Source organism: Oncorhynchus clarkii, chromosome 20 (genome assembly GCF_045791955.1).
Source record: "Oncorhynchus clarkii lewisi isolate Uvic-CL-2024 chromosome 20, UVic_Ocla_1.0, whole genome shotgun sequence".
NCBI classification, from domain to species: Eukaryota; Metazoa; Chordata; class Actinopteri; order Salmoniformes; family Salmonidae; genus Oncorhynchus; species Oncorhynchus clarkii.
This window is the reverse complement of record NC_092166.1, coordinates 23,706,170-23,719,450: the sequence shown is the minus strand read 5'-3', so window position 1 is coordinate 23,719,450 and position 13,281 is coordinate 23,706,170. Positions and strand designations below refer to the sequence as shown.

Genomic DNA, 13,281 nt, shown 5'->3' with positions numbered 1-13,281 from the left:
AAGTAAGCAGCCTTGTCCAAGCCAGAATAGGGCAGGAGCCTATTGTCTGTTTCTGTAAATCTATAGCGTGCTGTTCAGTGATTTGTGAGACTCAGAACAGAGATATACAGGTAACTGCCAAAATAAAGGAAACACTTTGGTAAATGAGGGATATAAAGCACACTATATATACAAAGTATGTGGAGATCCCTTCAAATTAGTGGATTCAGCTATTTCAGCCACACCCGTTGCTGACAGGTGTACACAATTGAGCACACCGCCATGCAATCTCCACAGACAAACACTGGCAAGTGAATGGCCTTACTGAAGAGCTCAGTGACTTTCAATGTGGCATCATCATAGGATGCTAACTTTCCAACAAGTCAGTTCATCAAATTTCTGCCCTGCTAGAGCTGTCCCAGTCAACTGTAAGTGCTGTTATTGTGAAGTGCGTAGTGTGTAGAAATTGTCTGTCCTCGGTTGTAACACTCACTACCGAATTCCTAAACTGCCTCTGGAAGCACCGTCAGCACAATAACTGTTCGTCGGGAGCTTCATGAAATGGGTTTCCTTGGCCAAGCAGCTGCACACAAGCCTAAGATCACCATGTGCAATGCCAAACGTTGGCTGGAGTGGTGTAAAGCTCGCCGCCATAGGACTCTGGAGCAGTGGAAATTTGTTCTCAGAAGTGATGAATCACACTTCACCATGTGGCAGTCCGACGAACAAATCTGGGTTTGACTGCCTGCACAAAGCCCTGACCTCAACCCCATCGAACACCTTTGGATGAATTGGAACTCCGACTGCATGTCAGGTCCAATCGCCCAACATCAGTGCCCGACAGAACTAATGCTCTTGTGGCTGAATGGAAGCAAGTCCCCACAGCAATGTTCCAACATCTAGTGGAAAGCCTTCCCAGAAGAGTGGAGGCTGTTATAGCAGCAAAGGGAGGACCAACTCCATATTAATGCCCATGATTTTGGAATGAGATGTTAAACGAGCAGGTGTCCACATACTTTGATCATGTAGTATATATTAAAAGCAGAGCTTTCACATAGGTGTGGTTGGTGAGTTAATTAAGCTATTAACATCCTGTCATGTATAAAAATGCTGCCCGTTATTTTGGCTACCATGACTATGCACCGATAGGGTGACAATGCCCCCATCCACAGGGCGCGAGTGGTCACTGAATGGCTTGATGACCATGAAAACAATGTAAACCATATGCCATGGCCGTCTTAGTCACCAGTCTAGAAGAAAAATAAACTTAGTCACCAGACCTCAACTCAATAGAACACTTATGGGAGATTCTGGAGATTCAACAAAACACCAAATTATGGAATTTGTCATGGAAGAATGGTGTCACATCCCTCCAATATAGTTCCAGACACTTGTAGAATCGATGCCAAGGTGAATTCAAGCTGTTCTGGCTCGTGGTGGCCCAACGCCCTATTAAGACACTTTATTTTGGCAGTTACCTGTACATACATCCAACTGATTTGTGTATTATCTGCTTTGAGAATATCCACCAGACAAACACACATTTTTTTGGTGGAGATGAAAAGGTCTCTGACCAAAACATTGACACAATAAACAACGTGCAAAAGTATTGTATGTGTTTGAGTTATCCTTTTTACAATGGAGATATCAAACAGTCATAATCTGAAGAAATGCAGATTGAATGGAGAAATGCATAATCTGAAGAAAATGGAAGAATGCATACAAAAATACATCTGCATAAAAGTTCAATTATGAATTCCTCAAAATGAGTACACAGTTCAAGCCAAGTGTTCCTTCCCCATTACTGTCAAAAGCCAGAAAACAGAGTAACCAATCTAGGACAGGAAAAGATAGTGCTCCATGGCTACAGCTGAATCAAGTGGCACAGTCTTTAAAATCTAAAATGCTGGTGATAACTTCATCTCCTCAGTTCAGAACCAATTACAGTTAAAGGTTAGCTCGCACCCCAAGGCTCTTGAAAAGCAATTTGACCTCTCCTCGTAGCTCAAGTCTTTCAGCGCATCCTCACTGTGGGTAAACGTCTCTTCTTCCCCTCTTCCTCTTGCCTCCTCCTCTCCTCCTTGGCCTCTTTGTACCTCCACTTGGGGAGCTGGAGGAGCTCGGGGTCCTTGCTATTTTTTCTCTTCTCAGGGTTGGGCCATGAGGGGACCTTGCACAGCCTCACCTTGGGGACCACAATGCCCGGCCTGACACTGCTCCTCCTCATCATGTTCAGGGGCAGCAAGCTGGTGCGCCTCAGAGCCGAAGTACCAGCCACCGCAACCTCTTGCAACATTTGGGTCTGCAGGCTGGCCCTCCGGTCCCTCTTCTTAGGAACCAACTGCACCCGGGAGTTATTGAACAGCTTCTTGTTGTTGTTGAAGTGCTCGGGGCCCAGGCACTTCAGTTCGTCCACTCGCTGCTTCCTGAGGATCTCTGGCACGGCATAGCGCCGCTTCCCGATGCAGGGGGGACTTCTTGGGGCCACAGTGTGGCAGGCGGTGGCGATCAATGGGCTGGACAGAGCGGTAGTGATGCGTACCATGTGGTCCATCACACCATCGTCCACGGGGTCCGTCTTCATGCGTAGAGAGAACCTGCAGCAGACCTTGTCTGCCACCTTCTGCCAGCTGCTCTTGGACTCCTGGCGTTGGGCCACTAGCTCCTGCAGCATGGGCCATTCCAGCTTGTAGGAGTCACAGAACTGCTGGGCGCATGGCTGGGCCATCAGACGCATCATCAGGTAGCCCGTCTCATAGCGACATGTGAACAAAGCCCATTCCCTGGAGGTCATCTTGCGGCTGTAGTCCCTCGCCTCCACGTCCGCTCCTAGTAGAGGGAATACACAAATAAGAAGAAGCATTGAATGCATTGTTATTCAATTGTCATTTCTAAATGTTCATATTTATGGGAGCTGTTACAGATGTCGATCTTAACTTGACCAATTTCATCACAGGAGGAATAGAATCCTGCAGCAGGAGCATTTGATTATCTGAAAAAATATTTGCAATCACCACCAGGGGGAAGCTGGAAGCAGTGTTTGAATACAATGCAGTACCGTACCTACATTGTCCCTTAGACTGCATGGCCACTTAAGCGCCAGTTCATTAACTACATTTTGACAGTTGATTCATAACCTTAGGTTCACTAGAAACGTTAAGATGTCCTCTACAAGGTGTCGACAGCACCCACAAGGATACTGGCCCATGTTGACTCCAATGCTTCCCAACAGTTGTGTGAAGTTGGCTGGATGTCCATTGGGTGGTTGATCATTGTTGATACACACGAGAAACTGTTGAGCGTGAAAAACCCAGCAGTGTTGCAGTTCTTGACACACTTAAACCGGTGTTCCTGGCACCTACTACCATACCCAGTTCAAAGGCACTTAAATATTTTGTCTTGCCCATTCACCCTCTGAATGGCACACATACACAATCCATGTCTCAATTGTCTCAAGGCTTAAAAATCCTCCTTCAACCTGCCTCCTCCCATTCATCCACACATTGAAGTGGATTTAAAACTTCTTGATGCACCCATCCCGTTAGCGGAATCATTTTCGTCAACCACCGCTGAATTGCAGGGCGCCAAATTCAAATTAAATTACTAAAAATATTTAATTTTCATGAAATCACAAATGCAATATAGCAAAACACAGCTTAGCTTGTTGTTAATCCACCTGGCGTGTCAGATTTCAATAAAGCTTTTCGGCGAAAGCATACCAAGCATTTATGTAAGCACATCTCTCTCAGTTGACAATATTACAAACAGCTAGCAGCCAAGTAGATTGGTCACGAAAGTCAGAAAAGCAATAAATTAAATCGCTTACCTTTGATGATCTTCGGATGTTTGCACTCACGAAACTTCCAGTTACACAATAAATGTTCCTTATGTTCCATAAAGATTATTTTTATGTCCAAAATACCTCCATTTGTTTGGCACGTTATGTTCAGAAATCCACAGGCGGTGACGACATCGCAGACGAAAATTCCAAATAGTATCCGTAATGTTCGTAGAAACATTTCAAACGTTTTTTATAATCAATCCTCAGGTTGTTTTTACAATATATCATCGATAATATATCAACCGGGAATGTATCTTTTTCAATAGTAGAGAGAGAGAAAATGGCTGCACCAAGCTGTTGGGCATACAAAACGCTGCTGGCACCCAGCCATACAATGACTCGATGTGATCTTTCTCGCTCATTTTTCAAAATAAAAGCCTGAAACTATGTCTAAAAACTGTTCACGCCATGGCGAAGCCATAGGAAAAGGAATCTGGTTGATATCCCTTTAAATGGAGCGAAGGCAGGCTATGGAACATGGAGCTTTCAAAATAGAAGCCACTTCCTGGTTTGATTTTCTTCAGGTTTTTGCCTGCAATATCAGTTCTGTTATACTCACAGGCAATATTTTAACAGTTTTGGAAACTTCAGAGTGTTATCCTAATCTGACAATTATATGCATATTCTAGATTCTGAAACTGAGAAATAGGCAGTTTAATTTGGGTACGTTTTTCATCCAAACATCAAAATACTGCCCCCTACACTCAAGAGGATTTAACAGGTGACATCAATAAGGGATCATAGCGTTCAGCTGAATTCACTTGGTCAGTCTATGTCATGGAAAGAGCATATACATACAGTGCATTCGGAAAGTGTTCAGAACCCTTGACTTTTTCCAAATGTTGATATGTTACAGACTTATTCTAAAACATATTAAATAGTTTTTTCCCCTCATCAATCTACACATTATGCCCCATAATGACAAAGTAAAAACATATATATATTTTTTGCAAATGTATATTAAAAAAAATATATATATCACATTTACATAAGTATTCAGACCCTTTACTCAGTATTTTGTTGAAGTACCTTTGGCAGCGATTACAGCATCGAGTCTTCTTGGGTTTGACGCTACAAGCTTGGCACACCTGTATTTGGGAATTTTATCCCATTCTTCTCTGCAGACCCTCTCAAGCTCTCTCAGGTTGGATGGGGAGCGTTGCTGCACAGCTATTTTCAGGTCTCTCCAGAGATGTTCGATCGGGTTCAAGTCTGGGCTCTGGCTGGGCCACTTAAGGACTTTAAGAGACTTATCCCGAAGCCACTCCTGTGATGCCTTGGCTGTGTGCTTAGGGTCGTTGTGCTGTTGGAAGGTGAACCTTAGCCCCAGTCTGAGGTCCTGAGCGCTCTGAAGCAGGATCTCTCTGTACTTTGCTCCATTCATTTTTGCCTTGATCCTGACTAGTCTCCCAGTCCCTGCCGCTGAAAAACATCCCCACAGCATGATTCTTCCACCACCATGCTTCACCGTAGGGATGGAGCCAGGTTTCCTACAGCTTGGCATTCAGGCCAAAGAATTCAATCTTGGTTTCATCAGACCGGAGAATCTTGTTTCTCATGGTCTGAGAGTCTTTCGGTGCCTTTCGGCAAACTCCAAACGGGCTGTCATGTGTCTTTCACTAAGTAGTGTCTTCCGTCTGGCCACTTTACCATAAAGGCCTGATTGGTGGAGTGCTGCAGAGATGTTTGGGTTTGGTGTATGCCAGAAGAATGCTACCTGCCCGAATACATAGCGCCAACTGTAAAGTTTGGTGGAAGATAAATAATGGTGTGGGTCTGCTTTTCATGGTTCCAGTGAAATCTTAACGCTATAGCATACAATGACATTCTAGACGATTATGTGCTTCCAACTTTGTGGCAATAGATTGGGTAAGGCCCTTTCCTGTTTCAGCATGACAATACCCCCATACAGAAAGTGAGGTCCATACTGAAATGGTTTGTCGAGATCGATGTGGAAGAACTTGACTGACCTGCACAGAGCCCTGACCTCAATCCCATCGAACACCTTTGGGATGAATTGGAACGCCGACTGCAAGCCAGGCCTAATCGCCCAACATCAGTGCCTGACCTCACTAATGCTCTTATGACTGAATGGAAGCAAGTCCCTGCAGGAATCTTACAACATCTAGCGGAAAGCCTTCCCAGAAGAGTGGAGGCCGTTATAGCAGCAAAGGAGGGATCAACTCCATATTAATGGCCATGATTTTGGAATGAGATGAACGACGAGCATGTGTCCACATACTTCTGGTCATGTAGTGTAACTATCCTATTCATCGTCTTCTTTGCCCAGATACTGGTTCAGTTGTTGATGTGTATGGATACATTTCAGATAAATGCACACTTGAATGTTGCAGGAATAGGATCCATATGCCTACAGTAGCAATAGGACATTTATTCATATTCTGTCTGGTGCTTTTAACATTTTAATGAGTGAAAGAGGGTCATCACTAATTACTACAGCCTCAAAGTCATAATTATGGCTAAACCCCACCTATTTCTACAATTTCTCTTCTTAAAATCTGATTTTAAACCTAACCTTAACCACACTGCTATACCCTAATGTTAAATTACATTTTTGTTTTAATGAATCTTTACGATATAGCCAATTTGGACTTTGTGGCTGCGCTAACTAATGACAACCGCAAGATAGGGAGGATGATTTTGATAGCTGGCACTGGTCCGAATCACTCAACTTCCCCTGAATATGGTGAAAGGGAACTGTGGCTTTTCAGTGAAAGTATCTAAATCACGAGGCCCATTTGAATTTCCTGATGCGCAGGACATTTTTCTGCAACAAAAGAAGATTAAGATCCGACATCTGTAACTGTACAGACTTATTCTTCATCACAGTGGGCCTAGCAACAAAATAAAGATAATGTTAACATTGGAGAAAGTATATAGGAAAATGAAATATCTTAGCTCTACCTGACATCATGAGCAAACAAACAACATCTCCCCTCCCTTGCATGGCTGCCTTCATCAAAGCGGTGAATCCATGGCAGTTCCTACGCTCTAGGTCCAGGTTGGGGAAGTAGTTGATCAAGTAGCTGGATATCATAATGTGGCCTGGTGTTAAAAAATAAACAAATGTGTTATTCACCTTATTCACAATTAACCATTTTTAATTCTACTCAATGTTATCAGATCAAAGCGTTTGTCTTCATCTGGATTTTCATTTAGAATTTTCATTATATTTCATGACACATTGCCAAAATATACTGTACTAGGAAGTAGGAACCAACCAACCTCCCAGCATTGAAACATCTGTAGATTCTTACCTGCTTGAGCAGCTGTCATGAGGGCTGTATTCCCCTCGTTGTCTTGCCAGTTGACATCGATATGGGGACACTGAGAAAGCGCTATGACCACATCCACCCAGCCCATGTAACAGGCTACTATCAGCCCATTCTGAAAAACACAACATTCAAAGATCAGTGACACATACCTCTTTTTGGATGTATGTTTACTGCTTTAGTAAAATACGTCAGTGGCCTTCTGGTGACTCTGTTGACACACAGTGCCATACCGTTCAACTCGAACATTTGGCCTTGCACCAAAGGTATATTAAGTCACACAAATACCGGCACATCACTTGTTTACTTTAGATCTCAAGAAAGATACACATCTCCAGAAGTGGCTGCTGCTAGTGCTTGTTAATGACATTGTAGCTAATTAAGGACACAAAGCAAGCTCACCCACCCAGGACTCTGAGGTCACTGTTACACTGATGGTCTTAAGTCGGTGGTCTCAGTGCTCATTATCCCAACACAGTTGCTTCACAGGGTCAATTGGATCAATAGGTGGGGCGTCATGTAGCCTAGTGGTTAGAGCATTGGGCCAATAACAAAAAGGTTGCTAGATCAAATCCCTGAGCTGACAAGGTAAAAATCTGTTGTTCAGCCCCTGAACAAGGACGTTAACCCACTGTTCCTAGGCTGTCCTTGTAAATAAGAAGTTGTTCTTAACTGACTTGCCTGGTTAAATAAAAAATAGCTCTGCTTTTTAAGGCATGTTTAAAGCTACTCTAGCTCTAGGTGCGTGGTGCTAGACTTGTGTTGACAGTGTAGAATATGACAGTGGGTAGTCTCTTTTGTAAATGAGAGCTGACTTAAGAAACTATCTATCTTTGGGGGTCTTTGAGAAACAATTTACCTGACAAAATAAACAAATACTTGGAGCGACACTGATAAACTTGTATGATTGGAGGGTAATGTCAGAGATGCCAACTGACAGACCTACTGATCCCTTAGGAAATTCCAAGTTAAGTCTCAGCTAATAGTCTTTCTGGAGCTTTCTGAACCATCTGCCTGCTGCTGCCTACAGTACTAATCACAGTCCACCAGACCTATGGTGAGATAGCATAATGACCGTATAGTAAACAGTATGCACGAGTGGCTCAAGGGCTCAGTTTCTGGATTTGGGGAAAAACCCAGTCACCAAGGCTACTGTACAACCAATCACAGGTATGGGCTGGATTCAATCAGTATTGCGGAAGTATCAGTGTAAATCCATGTAAAAAGGTCAAGGTCATCTCCAGTTAAGCCGACATATACAGTGTTTATGTGACTGCAGGCCACGGGAACATTGCCTTTAATTGTCAATCGCGCAATAAAGTGGATCTTCAGCACTACGTATTGAATTGAGCCCTAAGTCATCTGAAGAAAACTCATTAGACATTGTGTACTGTAAACAAAGCGTTATGCCCACTCATAATGAAAACCCCAAACTCAAAAGCGTTGAAATATCAACAGAACTTCCAGTATTCTCACTGCTTAGGGTTTACATGGTCAACTGATGTAAAGGTCTCTGTTGTAGGCCTAGAATGCAGCTTTGGGACCAAATAGGAATTCAAAGTGAAAATATCTGACAACAACACCCCATCTATAAACAACCCAAGGGAGAACATCATCTTGCCATGGCTCACTATCTATCTTGGACCCGCTATCTGCAGTGTTGGGGAGTAGTGAACTACATGCAGTTCAACTAGTAATTCAACTATATTTTGCAGTAGCTTTGTGGTAGTTGAACTAAATTCAAACCGTGGTTGTTTTTTCAGTAGTTAATTACTTTTTTTTGCCATGTAGCAGTGTAGCTAACTACTGGAACTACACTACTTTTTGGCCAAAAATAAAACATGGGTTAAGTAGGCAAGAATTTCCTTTCTTTTTTGGCATCAGTCCTTCCTAATTCTCACTTGAAACATAGTTATTGTGTTTAATAGGCTAAATGACACATTCTGTTCCATCTGACTCCAGAGTGGTTCATTTATAGTCTGTGACATTTCAGATTTAGATATGATAATTTATCACCAAGTAGTTTGGATGTAGTGAACTGCTTTTTCAAAATATTTTAAGTTAAATAAACTATATATTGTTAAAGGTTACCTTAGTGTAGCTTAACTCTTCCAGTGCGAAGTAATTGGTAGCTTGGTTAACAATATTTCCAGAGTAGCTTCTCCAACACTGACTATCTGTCTAGGTGAATTGGAAAAACTGCCGTTTTAGATTTGCCAAAAATAATCTCTTAATCTGCTCAAACAGAGTGCACCTTCAGTTTCTTTGATTTGAAAACACTGCTGTGTGTGGGTTTGTTTACATCTACACAGACTACACATTGGGGCTCATGTCATGACAGTGGAGGATGTAACATGAAACAACTGAGAGCATGTCTTGCTTTTATGGATCCAGACACACGTGCCATTAAGTGTTGCATGACATCAAACTTCTCCCCTCATTTGTACTGTATTAGTATGTCCCATGAGAAGGGAATAAACAGGTCAGTGGCCGAGCCTAGTATCTCAGTTTTACCAGCTACTGAGGGAAATCAGGGACCTACTGTATCTACAAGCAACACCTTTAGAATATAATGTACAATAATAGTCGCTGAATGTGTAGGCTACTTATATCCCTGGTATTATTGCTTTACCACTTAAGAGGATACAGCAGTGAGAAACACATTCAAAATTGTATTGGGTCTAACCCTAATGTCTACCTGTTGGGTACCCATGATGGTCATTCATGTTGTAAAGAATAAGCTATTTGAAGCACCATCCTCGTCCTTGGTATTGTCCAGCTGCACCCTGATATCTTGGGTGAACCTTTTGAAAGCTCAGCCATGATTGCGAGCTGATTCAATTCTATCTCAATCTCAGTGGCGGTCGGTGACGTTTAAGATAAGGGAGGGAAATAATTTTGGGGATGAACATGAACTAATTTCTATTACAACATATTGAATGACTGTCATTCATATTCCATTCACCCAGATCAATGTAACATCAATAGGTTTAGGCTCTTACATGATACTCACATTTTTCCTATACACATCATGAGGTTGCGACAACTTAGCCGAATGAAAGTTTAAAACATAGGTGCACAAGTTGAGAGAAATTTGAGTAACCAAGGTGACAGACATTGACAGATTCAATACTGCCTTGCACAATCTTGCCTGTATCTAGCTTATCAAGGGTGTAATCATTAGTCCAACAGTTGCAAACGAGAGTTTCTATTTGACAAATTCAGGTATATTTACCCTCGTTTCGTTCTGTTTGCTTCCATTTAAGCAACATTTTCCAACAGAATCAGCTAAATGAATACACCCCTGATCACACGGAAACACAGTTCACTTTCAAAACAGCCACATATAAACAGCATGATCCCTTTGATCGTTGGATAATTCCTTCTCGCATCTACACGCCCTCCTCCTCTCAAAAAAAAACATTCCAAGCCAAACCTTCATATCAGAACTGCTAACCGCTACACACAGCCTACATCATTGTCACCATATTAGCTAACATCAAGTCAATGTAGCTACTAGACCTAACAAGTTAGTAAACTCTCTACAATCATGCAGTACAGTGTACGGTTAGCAAGCAGTTTATCAGTTACACCGGCAAGCCCCGGTGGCAATAAATTAATAAAACCAAAAGTTTACCTTGACATTGAAGAGTTCCAGTGTTGGATAGCCATAGCCAGCTAGATAACGGAGCATCCCTCTCGGTTTGAGCCGGGTGTGTGAGAAGGCTAAAGTATCCAGCTGCATTCACTAGCTAAGTAAATACATTTTTTTGAAGAAATGTATTTGTTGAAAACTATTAAACTCTTGTCTTTCTCTCTCTTTGAGTCAACCACTCACCACATTTTATGCACAGCAGTGCTAGCTTGCTAGCTGTAGTGTATGCTTTCCGTACTAGATTAATTTATTCTCTGATCCTTTGATAGGGTGGACCACATGTCAGTTCATGCGTAAGAGCTCTGATAGGTTAAAGGATGTCCTCTAGAAGTTGTCATAATTACTGTGTAACTCTATGAAAGAGGGTGAGAACCATGAGCCTCCTAGGTTTTGTATTGAAATCGATTCAGAAGCTAGCTGTCCTCCGTCTTCGCCATGGTGCTGCTGAGGCCACTGTAAACCTTCAATTGTGTTTTACCCAATTATTTGGTGACGTTAATATATTTAATATAGTTTTATTTAATAATGATGACTTTTTAAATGTTTCACTATTTTTATTTTTATGAAATTTACTGAGGAGTATGGTCCTCCCCATCTTCCTCTGAGGTGCCTACACTGCTCAATCTGCAATCCACACCCCCATCTGTTTCAGGGCAACAAACTGCTCTGAGTATTCCTCTGAGATTGTCACTGTCTACAGAAATGGCACAATTTGGGCCCTATATGACACTCAGCCCTATACAGAAAGCCTGGAAAATGAATTCCTAGTTAAAATCTCTGCTGTTCTATCAAATCACTATAAAGCCAATTCCCGATTGGTGGAGATCTCATGGAAACCTTCTTTACAAATATCTAAGTTCCAATGTCCGTGCTAGCATGCCATGTAGAAAGCATTATGCATTGCTTCATTGCAAGTAGGATTCTAGTGTGGACATTGGAACACAAACAATGTTATATGTTTGTGCAGTCGGGCCTTTACTTGATAATACTGATATAAGTTTCAAAAAACAGTTAATTTCTTTAATGACACCACGAACATACTCTGTTGTTCTTGTCTGTTTCATTCACTTCCTCCTTTGTCACCCCTTGCCTTATCATAATCTTCACTATGATGGAATTGTTATTGGAGCAGGCCTTGAAGAAGGACAGAGGTTCGGGGGTGTTTGGGCTGGGAGTCCTGTATTTGAGAGAGTCATCGGGTGGATAGAAGGAGTTATCAGAGTCAATACTCTTGGTATCCTTCAGCAGATCTGGCAATGTGTCAAAGTCAAACTCTTCAAATTCCTGATAGACATCATCGTCGTCATCATCGTAATAGTTGCTTTCCTCATTGTCTCCCTCATTAGGATCCTCATTTTCATTGCCTGCGACCGTCTCTGACAATATAGACGACTCCTCATCTTTGCGACCCCTGACAATCCCATTCTGCTGAACATTTAACAAGGTCCCTCCACCTCCACCTGGGTCCTCTGTGATCTGCACCATTTAACCTCCTATTAGAATACACCACAATATCAATATTAATTGCCCCTCATTCAAAATGTAAATACTTAGCTAGGTCTTGTAGAAGAACAGATGTCAGTACAATCCCCAACTAGAACATAATCAAACATTTGTTCTGGTTTCAAAGCCACTTGAGGAAGATGTCTCAGAATGTCCCTTTTAATCCATCCATAAATCTTGTTCCCTGAAGCATTAGACGGACATTAAATACCTTGTTTATATCCATGTGACATCCCCAACGGATCCTCTTGTTTTCATCAGCTCCTCATTTGCCTTCTGTTTTTCTCACTTTCCAAATGGCAACCGGCAACAACAATGTGACAGCTTGAGAATTCATCTCTTGAATACATTTGTTGCCAAAGTTGTCCCACAAAACGCTGTTCACCAAAAGGCACTGTATTCTTTTAGACAGTCTCTAGTTCCTGCTGTGCTGATACCTGACTAGTCTATGCACCTGCAGTAAAGCATTTTGTTTCCTTTGACTGATGTGGAAAAGAATTGTCTAAACTGACGCTTCATAATCCCTTAAATCAGTCTTTGCTCTCTCTCTCTCTCTCTCTCTCTCTCTCTCTCTCTCTCTCTCTCTCTCTCTCTCTCCCGCTCTCTCTCTCTCTCTCTCTCTCTCCCTCTCTCTCTCCCTCCCCTCTCTCTCTCTCTATCTCGCTCTCATACTTTCTACTTAGTGGTGGGAACTTTTGTAGTCTGATATAGTATCTCCAAATTATATAGTTGAATAAAAAAAGTATTGAATGATAGAATTACAGATTTAGCAGACTAGTATTGTATTTTCTTGATCTGGATAGCTAAACCTCAATTCACAGATTAATTAAATGTTGTACTCTCTCAGCCAAATATTTCATTGCATGCCTGTGTGTGATAAACTGGTTTTGCACCATACCCATACCCTAAAACTATAGTTCATCCACTGACTTGGGGTGCCCACTAGTTGTGCAGCATTTGCATATGACCCTAATCTATATTTGGCTGTGGCTGCTGTTAGCTCTGTGTTA

At 42.0% G+C, this 13,281-nt stretch overlaps 1 protein-coding gene across 2 annotated transcripts; it reads right to left on the bottom strand.

Annotated features, from left to right (window-relative positions):
• Window positions 1–1,767: 1,767 nt before the first annotated feature.
• Window positions 1,768–12,735, bottom strand: LOC139377345 (ankyrin repeat domain-containing protein 33B-like). Of its 2 annotated transcripts, XM_071120369.1 has the most exons (5): window positions 12,483–12,735; window positions 11,810–12,261; window positions 7,099–7,228; window positions 6,746–6,886; window positions 1,768–2,808 (listed from the first exon to the last, which is right to left on the bottom strand). In XM_071120369.1, exons 2-5 carry the CDS (start codon window positions 12,251–12,253, stop codon window positions 1,994–1,996), a joined length of 1,530 nt encoding a protein of 509 aa, XP_070976470.1. In that variant the 5' UTR covers window positions 12,254–12,261; window positions 12,483–12,735; the 3' UTR covers window positions 1,768–1,993. The 2 variants fall into 2 exon arrangements, with proteins under 2 accessions (XP_070976470.1, XP_070976469.1); XM_071120368.1 differs by having other exon boundaries at window positions 11,810–12,735.
• Window positions 12,736–13,281: the final 546 nt, after the last annotated feature.